The 19,737-nt window shown below is 31.8% G+C and overlaps 1 protein-coding gene across 1 annotated transcript; it reads left to right on the top strand.

Annotated features, from left to right (window-relative positions):
* The first annotated feature begins 1,896 nt into the window (after positions 1-1,896).
* On the top strand, positions 1,897-19,050 carry LOC134728252 (sodium- and chloride-dependent GABA transporter 1-like). The gene is made up of 13 exons (XM_063592797.1): positions 1,897-2,417; positions 3,475-3,606; positions 7,325-7,607; positions 8,139-8,271; positions 9,143-9,277; positions 9,560-9,663; positions 10,425-10,549; positions 11,495-11,607; positions 14,389-14,520; positions 15,792-15,894; positions 16,609-16,709; positions 17,665-17,832; positions 18,513-19,050. Exons 1-13 carry the CDS (start codon positions 2,237-2,239, stop codon positions 18,618-18,620), a joined length of 1,818 nt encoding a protein of 605 aa, XP_063448867.1. The 5' UTR covers positions 1,897-2,236; the 3' UTR covers positions 18,621-19,050.
* The last annotated feature ends 687 nt before the right edge of the window (positions 19,051-19,737 follow it).

Here is a 19,737-nt window from a genome sequence, read left to right as displayed (position 1 = left end):
AACATATTGGGGACGGTTGAACATGTTTTGTATGCTAACCAAACCTCCCGCTTATATGGCAATGTTACATAAAAACGCTAAAATGACAACACTACGCGACAAGAATACAGCACACACAAGCGTAAGAACATAGGGAATAACATTAAAAATATTAGTAAGATAATAAAACATTACGACATGGAGACCTTAGAATAACAACGGAAACGTCCTGCACCTCCCATGAATTTACGACAGCACACCAGGACACCACAAATGAATTACGAACAGCACGTCATATGAATGGATCAACGTCATAAAAAATGACGTATTTTTTATAACAGGTAAATTTATAAAAATAAATTAGAATTGTTTTATTTATAATCACGTTCAAGAATATAAAATTTGGATTGAGTTTGTGAGTGTATTATGTATTTTCTGACCATGACAAGAATATTAAAATGGAATTGTGTTTGTATTTGTGTCATTATTTGTATTTTCTAACTTTAACATACATGCTATTTGATAAGGGACTTTCCTTTTTGAATTTTCCCCGGGGTTCAGTATTTTTCTGATGTTACTTTATACATATAGAAAATTAAAATAGAATATATGTAATACAGGCAAGATCATGTCAGGTCAAACAGTAAACACACATAAAAACAAACAACCTAAACCGTAGTAACTGGAAAATACTGACAAATAAGACGTTTGTAAAATTTATCGAAAATATCATAATTACGTGTCTTTTAATTAAATCTATCACAAACGGGATATTTTTTTCAAAAGCAATATGGGTTTCATTATTACATACTTCGTTAACTTATACTCCTTAAAATATATTGTAATTAATACAAACTATAACTAGTCAAGAACATCACGGCACATATGACTTTGTATGATATTTGAAAATATAAAAAAAAGCCTAGAATCTCTACTTTGGTCTATGTGTATCTTCAACCACGGGCATTAATACACACGCATGTAAAAATCGTCATTAAAGAACAACCACGTCAACTGAAAATTGAATGCAGATTTCAAATGATTATAAAACGTGTATGTAGATCATATCTTGTTAATGTCATCGTACTAACACCGTTACGGATCAGACGACAACACACATAATGATATCTAAAGATCGATGAACGCGAACACATATCTTAAGTAAGCTTTAATACCAAGACACATCGTATCGGTCAACCAATTCTCCTGATGACTTTAAAACGGATGCAGTTAATTTAAATTGTTTTTCCTCATATCTTTGTTATTATCAATGGACACAAGACAATTAACAATTCTTCAATTTTTTTAAATATATAATTCTAAACTGATTATAAAATTGAGTTGGGAGGTAACAATGCAATCATCCCTTTGTTCCATCTTCCAATGCATATGTTACAAGAACACCAATTTGCATTTGACCGTCATGTTTTTGACCAGATAGAACTAAAAATAAAATCTTGTACAACTCTTGAATAAATGTTACAGTTTGGAATTAGTTTTCATTGAAAGGTTCAAAAGTTTAAAAGATATAATATATATATATATATATATTTATTATCAACTTTAATTTAAGGAAGAGGCATTGATATTAAGCGCGAAAAAATTACGTTTTTTTAAAACTGCATATAGTATTGACACTTGAACTTCTATGTGTTTTTGGGTATAATGCAATGGTGTCATGCTAGTAACATAATACTGTTAATTATTTTCTAGTTTGTTTAAACTTCAAGAAACGAAATATAATATGAAACATCCGTGTATCCTAAGGAAGATGCAACACGAAAACTTATGACACTTGAGCTTTTTTAATATATAGTACTTTTCATGAAATCACTATAATAACTCGGTCGGTTTATGGGGTCAAGGTTAAATCTTAATCTTCCAGCGTGGACATTTTAAGTAATAGGAACAACTCTTCTACCATAAGTGTTCAGTTGATTAGATATAAATATGTTCTTATTTGAACCCTTGATCTAAGCTGTCTTCTATTTATTAGGAATTCTTTTTGTGTGTTGAAATATTTTCAAGATCAACGTGTTTTACCTGCAGGAATATAGTATCGTTCATAATAATATCATCTTAAGACTTGACTTTCATGAAAATAGTATACAAAAAGATGAATATAGGTTATGTTAAGTGTAAAGCAAATGTAGGATATAATCATTTTCAAACGGTTAACAACCTTCAGTATCTTACCTCTTAATAATATCTGATATTAAAGTGCATCAGTAAACATAGCTTTGTTTTTGATACTGTCATGGAGACTGAAAAATATAAATTTGAAACAGAAACAATTTCTGATACGAACGAAGATGTAAAGGAGGAAGTGCGGGTTCAATGGGCGAACAAAGCAGAATTTGCTTTATCATGTATTGGATTTTGTATTGGACTAGGAAATGTTTGGAGATTTCCGTACCTATGCTATAAAAATGGAGGGGGTTTGTATATTTAATATTTAATATTTTTAGTGTCTTCATATTGCGGCTGAATATGCTTTGAGTTGGAGAGAAAAAAAAACAAATATGAAGAAAAGCAAAGACAAACTTAACAATATAAGCAAAGAGAGAACAACCTGATTTATGCTAAAGACAAAAAACTATATAAGAGAATTAATAAAACAAATATATCTACTTTTAATCTTATTATTGACCTTGCACAAATTTCCCGATTAATTGATTGGGAAGAATGGTCAAGTTTAATATTGCAAGCCTTTCACCCACCTTTAAAAGAAATATATATTTTAACTTTGTATCCCTCTTGTTTCGGCATCATTGGGGAAACGCATGTCCAATGGTATATATACAATCAGGACGACAGTCACATTGACTTTGTAGTGTAATATCAAATCAAACGAGATTAGTTTTGTTCATACTGTTTTCATATAACCCTTAAGCAACTATCACTTTTAAGTTATTTACCATTGCAAGGAATTTTTAGATGTACTAATGTACGAATAAGTCCAAAAGTATTACCCTGCAGTACAACTGAGTACATTGTGTATACTACAGTACTATTACCTAGGAATTTAACCCTTGAAAGATGAACCTTATTGTAATAGACAACACTTGTGCGCGTGAGAAAGTGACGACATAAATGCTTTGATGAAACATAGTCTGACTAAGACGTGCCAAATCATTAATCTTGATGTCTTCTCTTTTATATTCGATGAAAAGCTCATTAGAGCTTATGTTTATACTGTTTGTCAATATGCGGAATCCAAATAACGTTTTACTGACTGACTTACTGACTTAGTGTCAAGCTGCTTCGTTTGTTTTTTGCTATCATAGTAAAATGCCTTATTTAAAATCTAAGGTTATAAATGATAAACTAACTACAACTCCAAATGCATTTGAATTGCTGTTCTTTATCTTGGCAAAAGTCAATAAGAAAAAACACACAAATCAAACCTTTCTATTATTTCGATTCAAAGGTTACATATGTACTAATGCTTTTCCCACATTATTAAGTTGTTATAAGTATGTTGTTGTCTTTCAGGGGCATTTCTGATACCATACCTGCTCACTGCACTTTTTGCAGGGCTGCCAATGTACTTTATGGAACTAGCGTTGGGACAATGGTTAAGTATTGGTGGGCTAAGCGTATGGAAAATAACCCCCATTTTCAAAGGTAATATTCAACACTGAGTTTATTTACTCATTGTTAGAGAAAATGTGGTGTAATTTCCAATAAGACAACTCTACACAACAACAAAAATGACACAGACATAATCTAAAATAGGTCACCGTACGGCCTTCAACGATAAGCGAAGCTCATACTGAAAAGTCAGCTATAAATGGTCTAACATGTTCCCAAGTTAGGATCCTGTTTCTCAGTGGTTGTTTTTTGTTTTTGTGTTACATATTTGTATTTCGTTCATTTTTATATGACCGCAAAAATTGAAAAACTTTTGGTCGTATATTGGTATCACGTTGGCGTCGTCGTCTGCGTCGTCGTCATCGTCGTCGTCCGAAGACATTTGGTTTTCACACTATAACTTCAGTATAATAGAAATATATGAAATTTAAACACAAGGTTTATGACCACAAAAGGAAGGTTGGGATTGATTTTGGGAGTTTTTGGTCCCAACAGTTTAGGAATTAGGGGCCAAAAAGGGCCCAAAGAAGCATTTTCTTGGTTTTCGCACTATAACTTTAATTTAAGTTAATAGAAATCTATGAAATTATGACACAAGGTGTATGACCACAAAAGGAACGTTGGGATTGATTTTGGGGGTTGAAGTCCCAACAGTTCAGGAATTAGGGACCAAAACGGAGCCCAAATAAGCATTTTTCTTGGTTTTTGCACCATAAATTTAGTATAAGTAAATAGAAATCTATGAAATTTAAACACAAGGATATGACCATAAAAGGAAGGTTGGGATTGATTTTTGGAGTTTTTATCCCAACAGTTTAGGAATAAGTGGCCCAAAGGGTACCAAATTAAACTTTGTTTGATTTCATCAAAAATTGAATAATTGGGAGTCTTTGATATGCCAAATCTATCTGTGAATGTAGACTCTTAATTTTTGGTACCGTTTTCAAATTGGTCTACATTAAGGTCCAAAGGGTCCAAAATTTAACTAAGTTTGATTCTAACAAAAATTGAATCCTTGGGGTTCTTTGATATGCTGAATCTAGAAATGTACTTAGATTTTTTATCATTGGCCCAGCCTTCAAGTTGGTCCAAATCGGGTACCAAAATTAAACTTTGTTCGATTACACCAAAAGTTGAATAATTGGGGTTCTTTGATATGCCAAATCTAACTATGTATGTAGATTCTCAATTTTTGGTCCAGTTTTCAAATTGGTCGACATTAAAGTCCAAAAAGTCCAAAATTAAACTAAGTTTGATTTTCACAAAAATTGAATTCTTGTGCTTCTTTGATATGCTGAATCTAAACATGTACTTATATTTTTTATCAATGGACCAGTTTTCAAGTTGGTCCAAATCAGGATCCAAAATTCCTATATTAAGTATTGTGCAATAGCAAGAAATTTTCAATTGCACAGTATTCAGCAAACGCAAGACATCTTCAATTGCACAGTATTGTGCAATAGCAAGTATTTTCAATTGCACAGTATTTCGCAATAGCAAGAAATATCTAATTGCACAATATTGCGCAATAGCAAGAAATTTTCAATTGGAGTTATCTTTCTTTGTCCAGAATAGTAGTTGAATCAACTTAAATCATTGTTTTATACAATATACAATGTATATTCCCTTTTACTACTAACTGATAAATTAAAACAATCTTTACCATTCAGTGATAACAAGCACTTTTTTTACATTTTAATATTTTATGATGTATTGAAATGAGTAGTTATTGTTGTAAACTCAATTAGAAATTTGAATTGAGATCAGTTTTGGAATAAGAGAAAGGAGGATGTGAAGAAAAATGGAAGGGGGGGGGGGGGGGGGGGGTTTCAATTTTTCTCATTTTAGATTTCATAAATAGAAAGAAAAATTTCTTCAAACATTTTTTGAAAGGATTAATTTTCAACAGCAAAGTGAACTGCTCAAAGGCAAACAAAAAATATCTTAATATTAATTCTGTGTCAGAAACCTATGTTGTGTCAACTATTTAATCACAATCCAAATTTAAAGCTGTATCAAGCTTAAATGTTGTGTCTATACTTGCCCCAACTGTTCAGGGTTCGAACTCTGCTGTCGTATAAAGCTGCGCTCTGCGGAGCATCTGGTTTAATATTGAAAAGATAAATGTTAAAAAATAAAAACGAGAAAAGTGTCGTCCTAATTTATGTACAATATAATGAACGAAAAACAAATATAAAACACAGCAACACACGACAACCATTGCATTCCTCGATCCTGACTTGAGACAGGCACATTCAGAATATGACGGATTCATTATTTAACATGTAATTTTTCGAGTATTCGCCTTCTTTTATAACTCGCATTTGGCAATTTATCATATATTTAGTTAGGAACAGTTCGTCATACAATCTTTCCATAACTTTTCAATTTTCGTCGACGAGAGCCCAGTAGTCAACATGTCGGTGTTGACATGAATATCAATAATGCGGCCTTTTTTATATAAATTTCCTGTATACAAAACTTGTACAAAACTCTGAATATTTCGCAAAACTAAGGATTTTCTTATCCCAGGCATAGATTACTTTAGCCGTATTTGGCACAACTTTTCGGAATTTTAGATCCTCAATGCTCTTCAATTTTGTACTTGTTTGGCTTTATAAATATTTTGATATGAGCGGCACTAACGAGTCTTATGTAGACGAAACGCGCGTCTGGCGAACTAAATTATAATTCTGGTAATTTCGATAACTATTTACACCACTGTGTCGATGCCACTGCTGGTGGACGTTTCATCCCGGAGGGTATCACCAACCCAGTAATCAACATTTCGGTGTTTACATGAATGTCAATAATGTGGTCATTTTTATAAATTTTCGGTTTACGAAACTCTGAAATTTTCGAAAAACTAAGGATTTTCTTATCCCAGGCATATATTACTATAGCCGTATTTTGCACAACTTTTTGGAATTTCGAATCCTCAATGCTCTTCAATTTTGTACTTGTTTGGCTTTATAAATATTTTGATATGAGCGTAACTGACGAGTCTTATGTAGACGAAACGCACGTCTGTTATATTAGATTACAATCCTGTTACCTATTTGTATGGTAGGGTATCGGATGCTTTGGATAATTCGATTACGTACAAAATAAAATATAGGGACTTTCCTTTGTGATTTTTCTCGGCGTTCAGTATTTTTGTGATTTTACTTTTTTCCCCAATAGTTTCAGTCAAATATGATTTTAAGGTTTGATGTTGTAATTGGTATCCATTTTACAAGAGTATACTAAACCCGATTAAAATCCGTTTACAAGGTGTGTCATTATTGTAAACAAATATTTCAAAGTTATAAGCTTCCAAAACAAATTCATAAGACACAGTTTGTAGATATTGAAGCATCACTGAAGAGACATTGAACTATACAATTTACAAACAATATACTGTTATAACTATTGTTAAATTATATTCCTTTGAAACTGGTTTGTGTGATTTCTGACTGGGAATAAGTTATTTTTTTTATTTTTTTTTAATTCATTTAGTTTTAAGCATAAATTCCCTCTAAAATTACCTTATCATATAATATAAGGTAAGATCATGTGTCTAAAGCAATAGACAAATGTTTTCATTATTGTCATATACAATGAAAGGAGGACGAAATTGTGATTTAAAAAAAAAGAGTTTGGCCAGAAATCGACATGGTAATGTTAAACGTCTAAGAATATAATGGATAATTAAATTTCAAAATTTTCAAAGTTAGTTTGTTCCAAAACGTGTTTATTGGAATTCTTGTAGGAGTTGGTTATGCTTCAGCTGTAATGGCCGCCTGGTTGAATTGCTATTATATCGTCATTTTGGCCTGGGCAGTATACTACCTCTTCCGATCTTTTACATCCATCCTACCTTGGTCCACATGCGATAATGAGTGGAACACTGCAAGTTGTATTGCAAAGTACCAGAAACTTGCTAACTGTACGAATGGAACAACTTGGACAGTAGGCATGAACATGTCTTCCAATATGTCTGAATGCTCAACAAATGCGCTAAATTCTACTTCACCTGTAAGAGAATTCTGGGAGTAAGTAATGGCTGATAGTTTCATATTAAGACACCTTTTAAATTCGGATGTAAACTAAAGGTTTTATAATAATATAAATTGCTTAAGCCACTAATTTACTAAAATCAATAAATGGTTAATCTCAAAAGCACTTACTATACTCACTGATTGAACAAGTAAACAAGGATAAGCATATTCAAGCATTTAAAAATGACACCTTTTCAAATAATACCACAAATGTCACATCTGAATATTTTGATAATTGAATTTTTATTTTTGATACTAGCTATTAGCTAGACCGTCTTACAAGTCAAGGTTTGGCTAGCTATAAATCCAAATACCCCATTTTCTACATCAGAAAATGCCTTAACCGAGTCATGAATATGACAGTTTTTATCCATTTGTTTGATGTGTATTAACGTTTGATTTTACCATTTGATTATGTAGGGACTTACCGCTTTGAACTTTCCTCTGTTTTTCTGTTATTTTTTTTTTTGACATTTCAGATTGAAATTACGATTATTTGTAACCTTATTTTTTTGTATATGATAGACGCCACGTACTGCAGATAAGTTCAGGTGTGGATGAGCCCGGTGACATCAGATGGCAACTTGCTTTATGCTTGCTTCTGATTTGGGTTCTGTGCTATTTCTGTATATGGAAAGGAGTCAAATGGACGGGAAAGGTAATACTATTCTGGTATTATATGTGTGTAATAAAAGACGTGCATACCTGCAGACGATATCAATGAAAATTACATAATAAAATACATAGTTTTTAAATAGCTTGTTTGCGTGAAATTGTAAATCGAAATCAAACATAATACATAATACATATTCTGTTTCATTTCTGCAAGGGTTACGTTGACCATTATTTAAAAGACATATATATACTTCTATCATTTTGGTTGGCATAGTCTTCAAATAAATATGGATCAGGTTTTTAAATAATGTAACTCATCAGTTGAAGACAAATTGACAAGGTCATGACAAAAGCTAAAAACAAAAATACTACAAAAAAGAAGCAACAGTCTACGAAACAGAAAACAAAAAAGTCTGAGCAGCACAAACCTCAATAAAAAATCTGTTACTTTCAAGGTGTAAGGATTTCAGAATAATGATAATATCCTATGTAAAATCTATGAAGTCGGTCAAATAAAATTAAATACAAAGATATATCAATCACACACGAACACACGCACAAACCAATATATTACAGAGAAACTAAAAACAAAGGTTAACCACATTTTTTTTTTATATGTATTTGATTTTCTTTGAAAGTACACTTCTTTATATAAAAGATGAGTAATGGTGAAACAACTACCCTGTTTTAATACATAAAAGGAGATGTGTAGTTTTCTGCATAAATTAAACAGACTCAAACAAATCAAAACAAAATGACAAACTCATTAAAGCTAGAGTATCAAAGATGAATCAATGCAAGTTTAGTTAAGACAATTATCCCCCCAAATGAATTATTCAAAACATACACATATTTGATAAATATCTCAAAAAAATATTGATTAACTGTGGTCATATGTATTTTCGTTTTACTAGGTAGTATATTTTACTGCAACATTTCCATACATCTTACTGATAGTTCTACTCATTAGAGGTGTGACGTTACCAGGAGCAAGTGAAGGCATCAAGTTCTATTTATTACCTGATATCAACAAGTTAAGAGATTCAAAGGTAAATATAAATAAATTTAAATACTAGTAAATTTGATTATTGGCTAGCTGTATATAAGTCATTGCAAAATGGTATGCGCATCAGAGAACACGTATGTTTTGTTTTGAGTCTGTCATTCATCGTCTATATATTCCTGGCTTTGCTCTTAAAAATCTATCTTCTCTCAATTAATAAGGTCTCAGTCATTCTAATCTGTACAATTTGGAACCACACACATCATTGCATTGGCTCATGAAGTCCTATATAAAGAATAGAGTAATTGCTTTGAGTTATTTTTTACAGGTATGGATAGATGCTGCAACTCAGATATTTTTCTCTTATGGATTGGGCTTAGGTTCACTGATAGCCCTTGGTAGCTACAATAAATACAATAATAATGTATACAGGTATGTAGGTTTCGTGCTACAAATTGGTTCGAATCATGACATACCATGCCACTATAAACAAAAAATAATAACAAGAAAGCTTTAAAAGGTTATAACGAATGTGGCAAGATAAAAAAAAATCGCTTGGTTTTATACATATTTCAAATAGTTTTTGTTTGATATCTTTTCTTGTCTGAAAATTTATTAAATTTGCCGCTTAATCTTAAACATAACTTCATCAGCATCCTTTCAATCAATGACATACTTTTTGGAATTTTCGAGCACATCAAACATCCCACTGACCTTGACATTTATGAAACTAATACCATTATGCGCTTGGTTTTTTCCCGTATTATGTGATTTTTCTTTATTAACATAGGTACGATCCCAAAATTAAATAAAACTGTTTCGAGGAAGAACGACTAAAATCAACAGAACAAAATTTTATTTTGCACGATTTATGATGTATTTATTTGTTTCACTCACAAGTGACAAGTTTCCGATGTCTTTTATTGTTTAAAAAGATCGTCTGATTTCCGATTGTTCCATGACATTTGGACAAAGTCTGGATTTGCTTGGAGGTTGATCCATGCATTACATGAGATGCTAGTCTGTCAACACACAAAGGAAATCGTGCGATCTTTCATTTGAAATAAATTTTAAGTTGTGTAATAAAAAAATGATTGATGACTTATAACTATCGATAAACTAATTATAACTAAGCTATTTTAAAAAAACATCTCATAGTTTGTATATTTATATGTATTTATTAAATTTTACAGAGATGCCTGTATGATATCGGTATTGAACAGTTTTACAAGTATGTTTTCTGGATTTGTAATTTTCTCAGTTGTTGGATTTATGGCACATGAACAAAATAAACCAGTATCAGAAGTAGCTGCGTCAGGTATATCTGAATTAACTTGAGGTTATATTTATTTACTGCATTCTAATGTATCGTAATGAATCATAATTTGCAAGTATTTCATGTCGATTCATCAAACATCAAGATATTTTCTTGTGAAAAAAATATAAAGATATTGTGTGTGTCATTTGTATTTTAGATAAATTTATACAATGTTAACTACTATGGTCGGATTGTTGTCTCTTTGACACATTCCCTATTGCCATTCTCAATTTTACATTGAAAAGTGTAAGCCCAATGCCTCATTTGTTTCGTTTACAACTGTTTCATATGTTCAATTAATGTCATAAACAGTTACTGTCTAAAACCTGTTTGTCTAAGATATGAGATTAAATCATGCTAGAAAAATATATTCTAGAGTTTTGAAGAAATGCCAATATTTTTTCACTTCACTGTATTTGAAAGGACAATGAACTTTCCTTTCAGATAACGTTTCTGGTAGTATTTACATGTATTCACAAGCCATTCTAGTGTTATCACATTAATGTGTTTGTTAATTAGAGATGTCTCTTACAGCACACAAGTTATATAATTATCAAATAGTAGTAGAAACAACGAAGTATTTTTGTCAGCATAGACGATCAAACTCACATTCTCTAACGATGCTTCTTTTTGTATTTTTGTATACTTATACCAAGAACAGTTAGTAATGTGTGTTAAACGTATTTCATTGCTCAGTTTAAGAAATGGAAGTCATTTTGATACAAGAACATGCATATACTAGTTAATTTGCTTGTACTATCCGTAGCAATGAATAGCTTTTCATGAAAAATTAAAAATCATTTTTCAAGAACCATCTCCCATCCACTTGCGTTGGTAGGTGAATAGTGGAGAAGGTTTTAATCAGACTTTTCTTGCAGTTGTCCATAGATGAATAAGCAAAATATATTTCGGTCATGGATATTTAAACTGTATGACTTGTTTTAGGTCCTGGTCTAGCGTTTCTGGCGTATCCGAGTGCTGTTATCCAGCTTCCGTTATCACCACTCTGGGCTTTTCTATTTTTCCTGATGATAATCATGCTGGGAATGGATAGTCAGGTATTAACGTTTAATAAAACAATTATTTATTCATCTATTGCAATCTTGCCTATTGATAGGATAGTTGTTAATATTTGATTTATTTCAATTGACTAGGCGGGGTTTAATGTTCATTTTATTTTCACCGAATTCCCATTTTCTATTAAATGCAATGAAACTAAATAATTATGCTTTGCACGAAGTTTCCCCTTGGTATATGTACAAAATGGCCAATCTTTATCATTTATTATCTTTGCTGTTTTGATACTATTGCAGTTTGAAAAGTTCATAATTCACAGGCCACAGAGGGGGTCATAAACCTTAACCAGGTCAATTATTTACGATCAGTTCATCTATAAACAGTTGTTTCGGGATTAAATCGTCAACTAAGTGTCCAGTTATTCGTCTCATATCATACACTCAGTTCATTTATATATCTGTGTGGTGACACTTATATGTGATACTAAATCAGTTATAATTATAACGGCCAACATCCCCATCGCACACATGTTCAAAATGACGCCAGTCCTGATGCCAAAAACTTTTTCGTTTGATGTGTTTGAGCGATTGATTTTGCCATATGCTTAGGGACTTTCCGGTTAGAAGTTTCCTCAGTATTTTTTTTCAACTTTTTTTATATTTGGGGTACCTTATGACAGTCACAAATAAAGGCAATAGTAGTAAACTGCTGTTCAATAGTCATAGATCAATTCAACTGAAACATATCCGGGTCACAAATCAAATCTGAGGGGAACACATCCACTTTACTGAGTGCCCATGAAAACGCAACACTTTTGTTTTTCAAACAAAAAAATCTTATAATTTTTATTTTATCTATATAAGAACTTTGTATAGTTGGTTGAAAATGACTTTTGAGACAATTGTCGACATTTTACGGTTGAGTGATTTTTGGAACAAATGCGAAGTAAGGATTATTTTGAACGGACATAAACCGAGTTCACCGCTTTTCAACCTAAGCACCTTTTTCACGATTTTGTCATTTAAAGCTTGGCTAATGTCATTGATTTTTCCTGTCCTTATTGTTAAGAAACTGCAATAAACATCTGGGTAAATGCCAGGACTTTCTGACAACCAGCGACATACAGTTTTGGGCATGATCCAATGAAGCCTGTCATAGCCTACAATTACGAGAAGATTGAAGTTGAAGCCTTTACAATAACCCAAATCCTCCAAAAATTCAACTAAAATTGATCATTGAATGAAAAGCCACATCCCGGGATACAAAAATCAAGAAACGTCCAACAAGACCGATACATTTGGTCTTTAAAGGGGGACGAAAGATACCACAGGGACAGTCAAACTCATATATCTAAAATAAACTGACAACGCCATGGTTACAAAATGAATCAAGACAAACAGACAAACAATAGTACACATGACACAACATAGAAATAAACAACACGAACCCCACCATATCCGATTTCGACTCTGATGGTCAAAGGTCACGAGAGTTCAATGGTGGTTACGGTATAAACCTTTGGAGCAATTTCAGTTACGCATCATTTGCGCAGAAATTGTTAAAGAGCACCACAGTCTTTCCTTAGAGACATCTAACGGCCGTCAGCCGTAAACATCAAATTATGTAGCCTAAAAATCATTCATTATGTACCAAAACCGTCAGTTTTGGTACATAATGAATTTGGCACCCGCCTTGGCAAAAAGTCATGCTTTTCGCCGGAATTTGGTCCGATCAAGCAAATTTTGAATCGGATTTGATATGGTTTAGACGATGAAAACCACCACCAATATCATAAAGTCAGCTTGAGTTTGCTGTGCGTGACAAGAGGAATAACATTCCTCGGGATCACATTAAACGTCCGGGATTGTGACATTTTTGGTTAGGACTGTGAGCTGATGATTCGAAATTGGATGTTTTGTTTACCTATTGCGCACGAAAGATGACAATCTAACATTTGTGTTTGATATCGCTCTATTTGTTAAAATTGTTAATTTTCAAAATCAATTTATTTTAAAAGATTATTATCTCTAACCAAAACCAAGTGTTGCGTTTTCATTTGCACTCAGTATATAAGATGAAAACAACAGAAACACTGACTGCTACAAAACAAACCCCATAAAGAATGCAAAACGTAGAGACACTTGTCGTGATATATCGAATATTTATTGACAGACAAATCTCTAAAATAAAATTACAGAACTGGTCGAAAATGACATGTTTAGGTAACCTACATATGTGTGATTTCTCTTACAATTAAGCAAAGTATCGGACAAATGTACTACATTTGGGAAACAATGTTTTCAATATTACCAATTCCTGCAGACGTATGTGCTTTATATTAGTTATCGAAAGTACCAGGATTATAATTTAGTACGCCAGACGCGCGTTTCGTCTACATAAGACTCATAAGTGACGCTCAAATCGAAATATTTATAAAGCCAAACAAGTACAAAGTTGAAGAGCATTGAGGATCAAAAATTCCAAAAGGTTGTGCCAAATACGGCTAAGGTAATATATGCATGGGAGAAGAAAATCCTTAGTTTTTCGAAAAAATAAAAGTTTTGTAAACAAGAAATTAATAAAAAAAATGACAGCATGATTGATATTCATGTCAACACCGAAATGTTGACTACTGGGCTGGTGATACCCTCGGAGACGAAACGTCCACCAGCAGTGGCATCGACCCAGTGGTTAGAACATTTGACATAGTTTAAATGGAAACAATTACCAGCGTGTGTATTCAACCTTTTGAAAATCGCAACATTAGATAAGGCAGTATAATTTAATTAATTTTTTAAGATATTTTCCATTATGTTTTGTAGTTTTGTACAATGGAAGGATTTTTCACAGCTATTATTGACGAATTTCCACATCATTTCCGCAAACGACGAGAATTATTTATAGGATTTGTATGCTTCATTTCATACCTCATTGGACTCTCTATGATATCAGAGGTGAGATTTTATATGTTTGTAATGAAGGTTTTAAACATATAGATATCTGAAATTAACTTACAATCATCAGTATAGTTTATCGATGTTCAAATCTCATATACTCATTAAACCAAGATAAAAAAAAAAAAAACCTCTTCAAAGAATCATATGAGCTCCAAATGAAAAGTTTTTATGTTGTACTGTTATACCTCTGTCCCAGGTTAGGGTGGGGGGTGGGGATCCCGCTTACATGTTTAACCCCGCCACATTATTTATGTATGTGCCTGTCCCAAATCAGGAGCCTGTAATTCAGTAGTTGTCGTTTGGTTTATGTGTTACATATTTGTTTTTCGTTTATTTTTTTACATAAATAAGGCTGTTAGTTTTCTCGTTTGAATTGTTTTACATTGTCTTATCGGGGCCTTTTATACCGGACTATACGGTATGGGCTTTGCTCATTGTTGAAAGCCGTACGGTGACCTATAGTTGTTAATGTTTGTGTCATTTTAGTCTTTTGTGGATAGTTGTCTCATTGGCAATCATACCACATCTTCTTTTCTATAGTTTACAAACTTCTTTATTGTTTAAAATACTATGAATTTTCTACGACAGGAACGGTTTCTTTTCTTTTTTTTTTGTCAAAATCTTTCGGAAACGTTGGCTCTTAAATACTTTTAAACTGCATAGTTTGTTTAGCCTTTTAACTATTCTTATCTCGAGTGTCACAAATCTAAGAGTCTTTTGTACATGAGACAAAAATATAAGCCTCGTACGAGGGTCTTGATTTAGACATCCTTACCTGTATTCTTTAATTGGCATTGATGTAGTCTCTATCTTTTTTTCCAAATTTTTAATTTTTCTTTATATTCTAATACCCATTATTTTCAATTTTTTTTAAAATTCTTTTCTATTCTGTATTTTTCATTATTATTGTAGTAGTAAACCAATTTTTAAGACGTTTCGGCATTTGGCCTAATTCTTCAGTCACTTTCTCATGTTTATGTTTCTTATTTAATGGTCCTCTTGGTTAAAGTGTTTGTAGCTGAACACTTTAACCAAGAGGACCATTGTATAGAAGTCATATGACAAATGATCGAAACGTCTTACAAATTGGTTTAATACTACAGTAATGTAAAGAATGCTCCCTTGATTGGAATTTTTTATACAAAACTTTATTTTTTAGCCAATGTTTCGTAGTATTGGTCCATTATTCTCTATTTCTGTAAACCCTATCCAGATTCTATTGTGTATGTGATGAGTTTGTTTACAATCTTTATTCGTCTTTATTCAAGGGAGGGATGTATGTATTTCAACTGTTTGACTACTATTCTGCTAGTGGATTATGTCTTCTTACACTGATATTCTTTGAGTGTATTGCTGTTGGATGGGGCTATGGTAAGTATTTAACTATTTAATAGCCAACTTTTGTGTGGACATCGAGTTGTCCTACCTATACATTGCTCATGGGCCATAATAGAATGAAGGTCCTTTTATATAGGACGTTATTGGGGGGAATAATGAAAGGCAAGACAAAATAAAAGTGACACAAATCAATCATGCAAACATTGATGAATAATAGTGAACTCTTTTAAATAACAATAATATAATTAGTGATTATGTCAAAATTAGAAAAATTACATTTCAAACTTACATGGAGGAGAATATATTCAATATTTTCCTAATAATTCTATACAAACAAGTTAAAAAAGGTCAGTTTACAAAATTCTTTGAACAATTTTCTGTCCGAATTTAAGAAAATATACATTATTAAAGTCAGTTTTCTATATACTCGTCGTTTGTGTTACAATCTTAGTTTTTCAATATTCATTAGCAGTTATAAGAAACAACACATGTTACTGATAATATGTACGAAAAATTATGTATTCAATTTATTTACTAAGTTTATAAGGTATAGATAAAAACAAAAATACGATTGACTTTAACTCGATGAAGTACATATATGTTGTAGAAACAAATGTATCAACAAATCTTTTCACAAACCATTTTGATAACAACTTATGCAAGAATAGTTGTCAAAGAATGGTTGGTTGATCATTTGTAGTTTTCCCGATCACAATAATTCATAAGAATACTCTTTTCATATTTTAGGTGTAAATAGGTTTTTTGAAAACCTAAAGAGTATGTTTGGATACTATCCAAGTGTATTTTTCAAGTTTTCATGGGTTGTATCGACACCTGCTCTCAGTTTGGTAAGTTAGAAAATATTTATTATTATTTGGTTCAAGCAAATGTATCAGGCTCAATTTCGCAAGTTCATATGTCTGTTCCTTCCTTTAAAGTGAGTAGAAATCATTAATATACTTGTGGGCAGCCAAAAATTGTGCGTTCTAGATTTAAGAATATACAAAAGTACTGGAAATAAACAATTAAAGGGGCACTAGCTACGAGATATATAAAAAAATATTAAGTAAGATTTTTGTTCAATCAATAATGAAAGTGAAATAGTGAAATAATAATTAGCTTTTAGCAACCAAAATGGTTTAATTTTGTCAAATTAAGCGATTAAACATTGATAATTACTGTTTCACTTGCAAGTAAAATCCGTATTCATGTGAACTTCAATTTAACCCCTCGCTAGAGATTGACAACGCATCTTTATACGTGTTCAGGTTATTTAAAGAAAAAGAATGTCAACAATGAAAGAGAAACTACGGTAAATTATTTGATTACTGATTCGATCTATATAAAATCATTCTTATACGGTTAAAAACAATGAGACACATAATTTTTTAATCTATAAGATAAAATCAAACAGACCTATAAAAATCCAATTGTACGTGTTGGTTTGATCTATTAATATCGTTATTTTTGTTTACATAGCTTATATGGTCATCAGAGGTCAAATCAATAGTTAATTAGATAGCGTCTGGACTAACATACACACGAAACGAACCTACATATTATATATACCATGCTCTGTATACTGTGTATTTTATACTTTTGGTAGTTTGGATAAATGTTTTACATTGTTATAAATCAAATATGAGAATTGAGTCAAATCGGTGACCATGAATTTGACAGCTAGTGTCCCTTTAATTACATTACCTAAGAATATAAAATTAATGCATATGAAACATAAGTACTCAATATCGGGATATTTTGTGTTGTCGTGTGCATTTGTAGATGTCTTTGGGTTTTTTTCAGGGAATTTTAATCTTTTCATTGGTGAAATTTGAACCTGTCAAATACCTCGAGTATTCCTACCCGTCATGGGCTCATGTTATAGGAGCATTTATGGCTTTGTCGTCTGTCTCTATAATTCCAATATACATGGTGTATAAGTTTGCTACTACTCCAGGAACTTTTAAACAGGTACGTGCGTGTATCGTAGTAGTTTTGATTAAAGTTGTGTTTAGTGTATATTTGCACAGCAATTTAAGAGGTGTGACATTCGTTAAGAAAAACTATACCATTAGTCAAACAACAATTTGAAGATCTATGGCAAAAAAAGCAAAAGACGAATAGTTTACATAACACAACACGGAAAACTAAAGAGAGCAACACGAACCCAACCAAACCCGCAAGTATCAGTTGCTTCGGTAGCAAAAACAAGTAACATTACATAAAATACCGAACTCTAAGTAAAATTGAAACAGAAAGTCCGTTCACAATGGTAAAATCAAAATAGCAGACCCATCAAACAAATGGAAAACAGCTGTCATATTTCTGAAGCAGACAATACTATACTTGTAGCATCCGGTTGGCAGTTTTAGAACAGAATCTTTCATAATTTTTATTTCATGACGCCACAATCGAGAATAGGGGACGAGATCGTGGTTATAAATTTTGAACCATATCCTTCTTCATCTTCCAGAACAGTTTTTCCAATGTAATTAAAAGAACTTTATTGTTTATTATTCTTTCTATTTTTAACTTCACATTTAATCAACCACGTGCATTTACTACATTCTATGCACACAAATTATCCTCACATGACATTTGGTGACACTTTCTATTTTCAATGTAATTATGATTTATATTCTTCTTTCCAGCGTATGAAGCTGTTGTTTAGACCTGATATAGAGTTACCTGGTGAACTAGGTCCACCACCTTCTTACACTGCTGTTACAACTATTATAGAACGGAATCATATTCTTTAATCATATAAAATTATTTCAAATATTTTCCAAGACCACTTTTATATTATGCTTAGTTTATGAGGCAATTTATGATACATTGTATTTGTACGAATCTATTCAATAACAAATTAATAACTCAATAATTGTAGTTTAATAAATGTTTGATCTGTATTATGTTTTAATACAATTTAATAACAATTGATCAAGAACATCCATTCATTTTAACAATGCAAGAACCAAACAATATCCTAAATTGAGGTAAATTATATGGCCTTCCAAATACCCATCTATCCCAAACATCACTGACGAGACATTAATTGTCGAAATCCGGACATGGTGTAAAAACATATAAATAAAAAATTAAGCACATATTGTTTGTGGTTTACCATCTTTGCCACAAATTTATTGTATCCTGTTTGATATCAAATTAATATAAAGATCTGTTTTGTTGTATCTTAGCTATTATTCGTGTGTTACTTTGTCCATTATATTCTCCTATGTATTTGTATTATAGTCCTGTAATGTTATATTGTCATTTTAATGTTATATTTAACATTGTCATTAAAGCGGGATATTTAGCATGCCATAAAACCAGGTTCAACCCACCGTTTTTTCTTTTAAAAAATTCCTGTACCAAGTCTGGGATATGGCCATCGTTATATTATGATTCGTTTCTGTGTTTGTTACATTTTACCGTTATGTTATGTTGTGTCGTTTGTTTCCTCTCAGATTTGAGTGTGAATTCACATTACTATAAGACGTGTCACGGTACTTTTCTGTCCCAAATTCATGTATTTAGTTTTGATGTTATGTTTGTAAAATCATTGGATTTTGTCGAATGCTTAGTTTGTTTCTGTGTGTGTTACATCTTATTGTTGTGTCGTTGTTCCCCTCTTATACTTAATGCGTTTCCCTCGGTTTTAGTTTGTATAAACCCGGAATTGTTTTTTTCTATCGATTTATGAGTTTCGAACAGCGATATACTACTGTTGCCTTTATTTGTTTTCTGTTAGGTATTAAATTTATATAAAAAGATTCATTTTGTTGGAATTAAATTAATATAAAGATCCATTTTGTCACATCTGTGTGATCAATTTATTTGGCAATCTCCAATGGCAGTCAGCAGGTTTTAGTTTAA

This window comes from Mytilus trossulus, chromosome 1 (assembly GCF_036588685.1).
Source record: "Mytilus trossulus isolate FHL-02 chromosome 1, PNRI_Mtr1.1.1.hap1, whole genome shotgun sequence".
NCBI lineage: Eukaryota > Metazoa > Mollusca > Bivalvia > Mytilida > Mytilidae > Mytilus > Mytilus trossulus.
The sequence above is the reverse complement of the archived record's forward strand: the minus strand, read 5'-3'. Positions and strand labels throughout refer to the sequence as shown.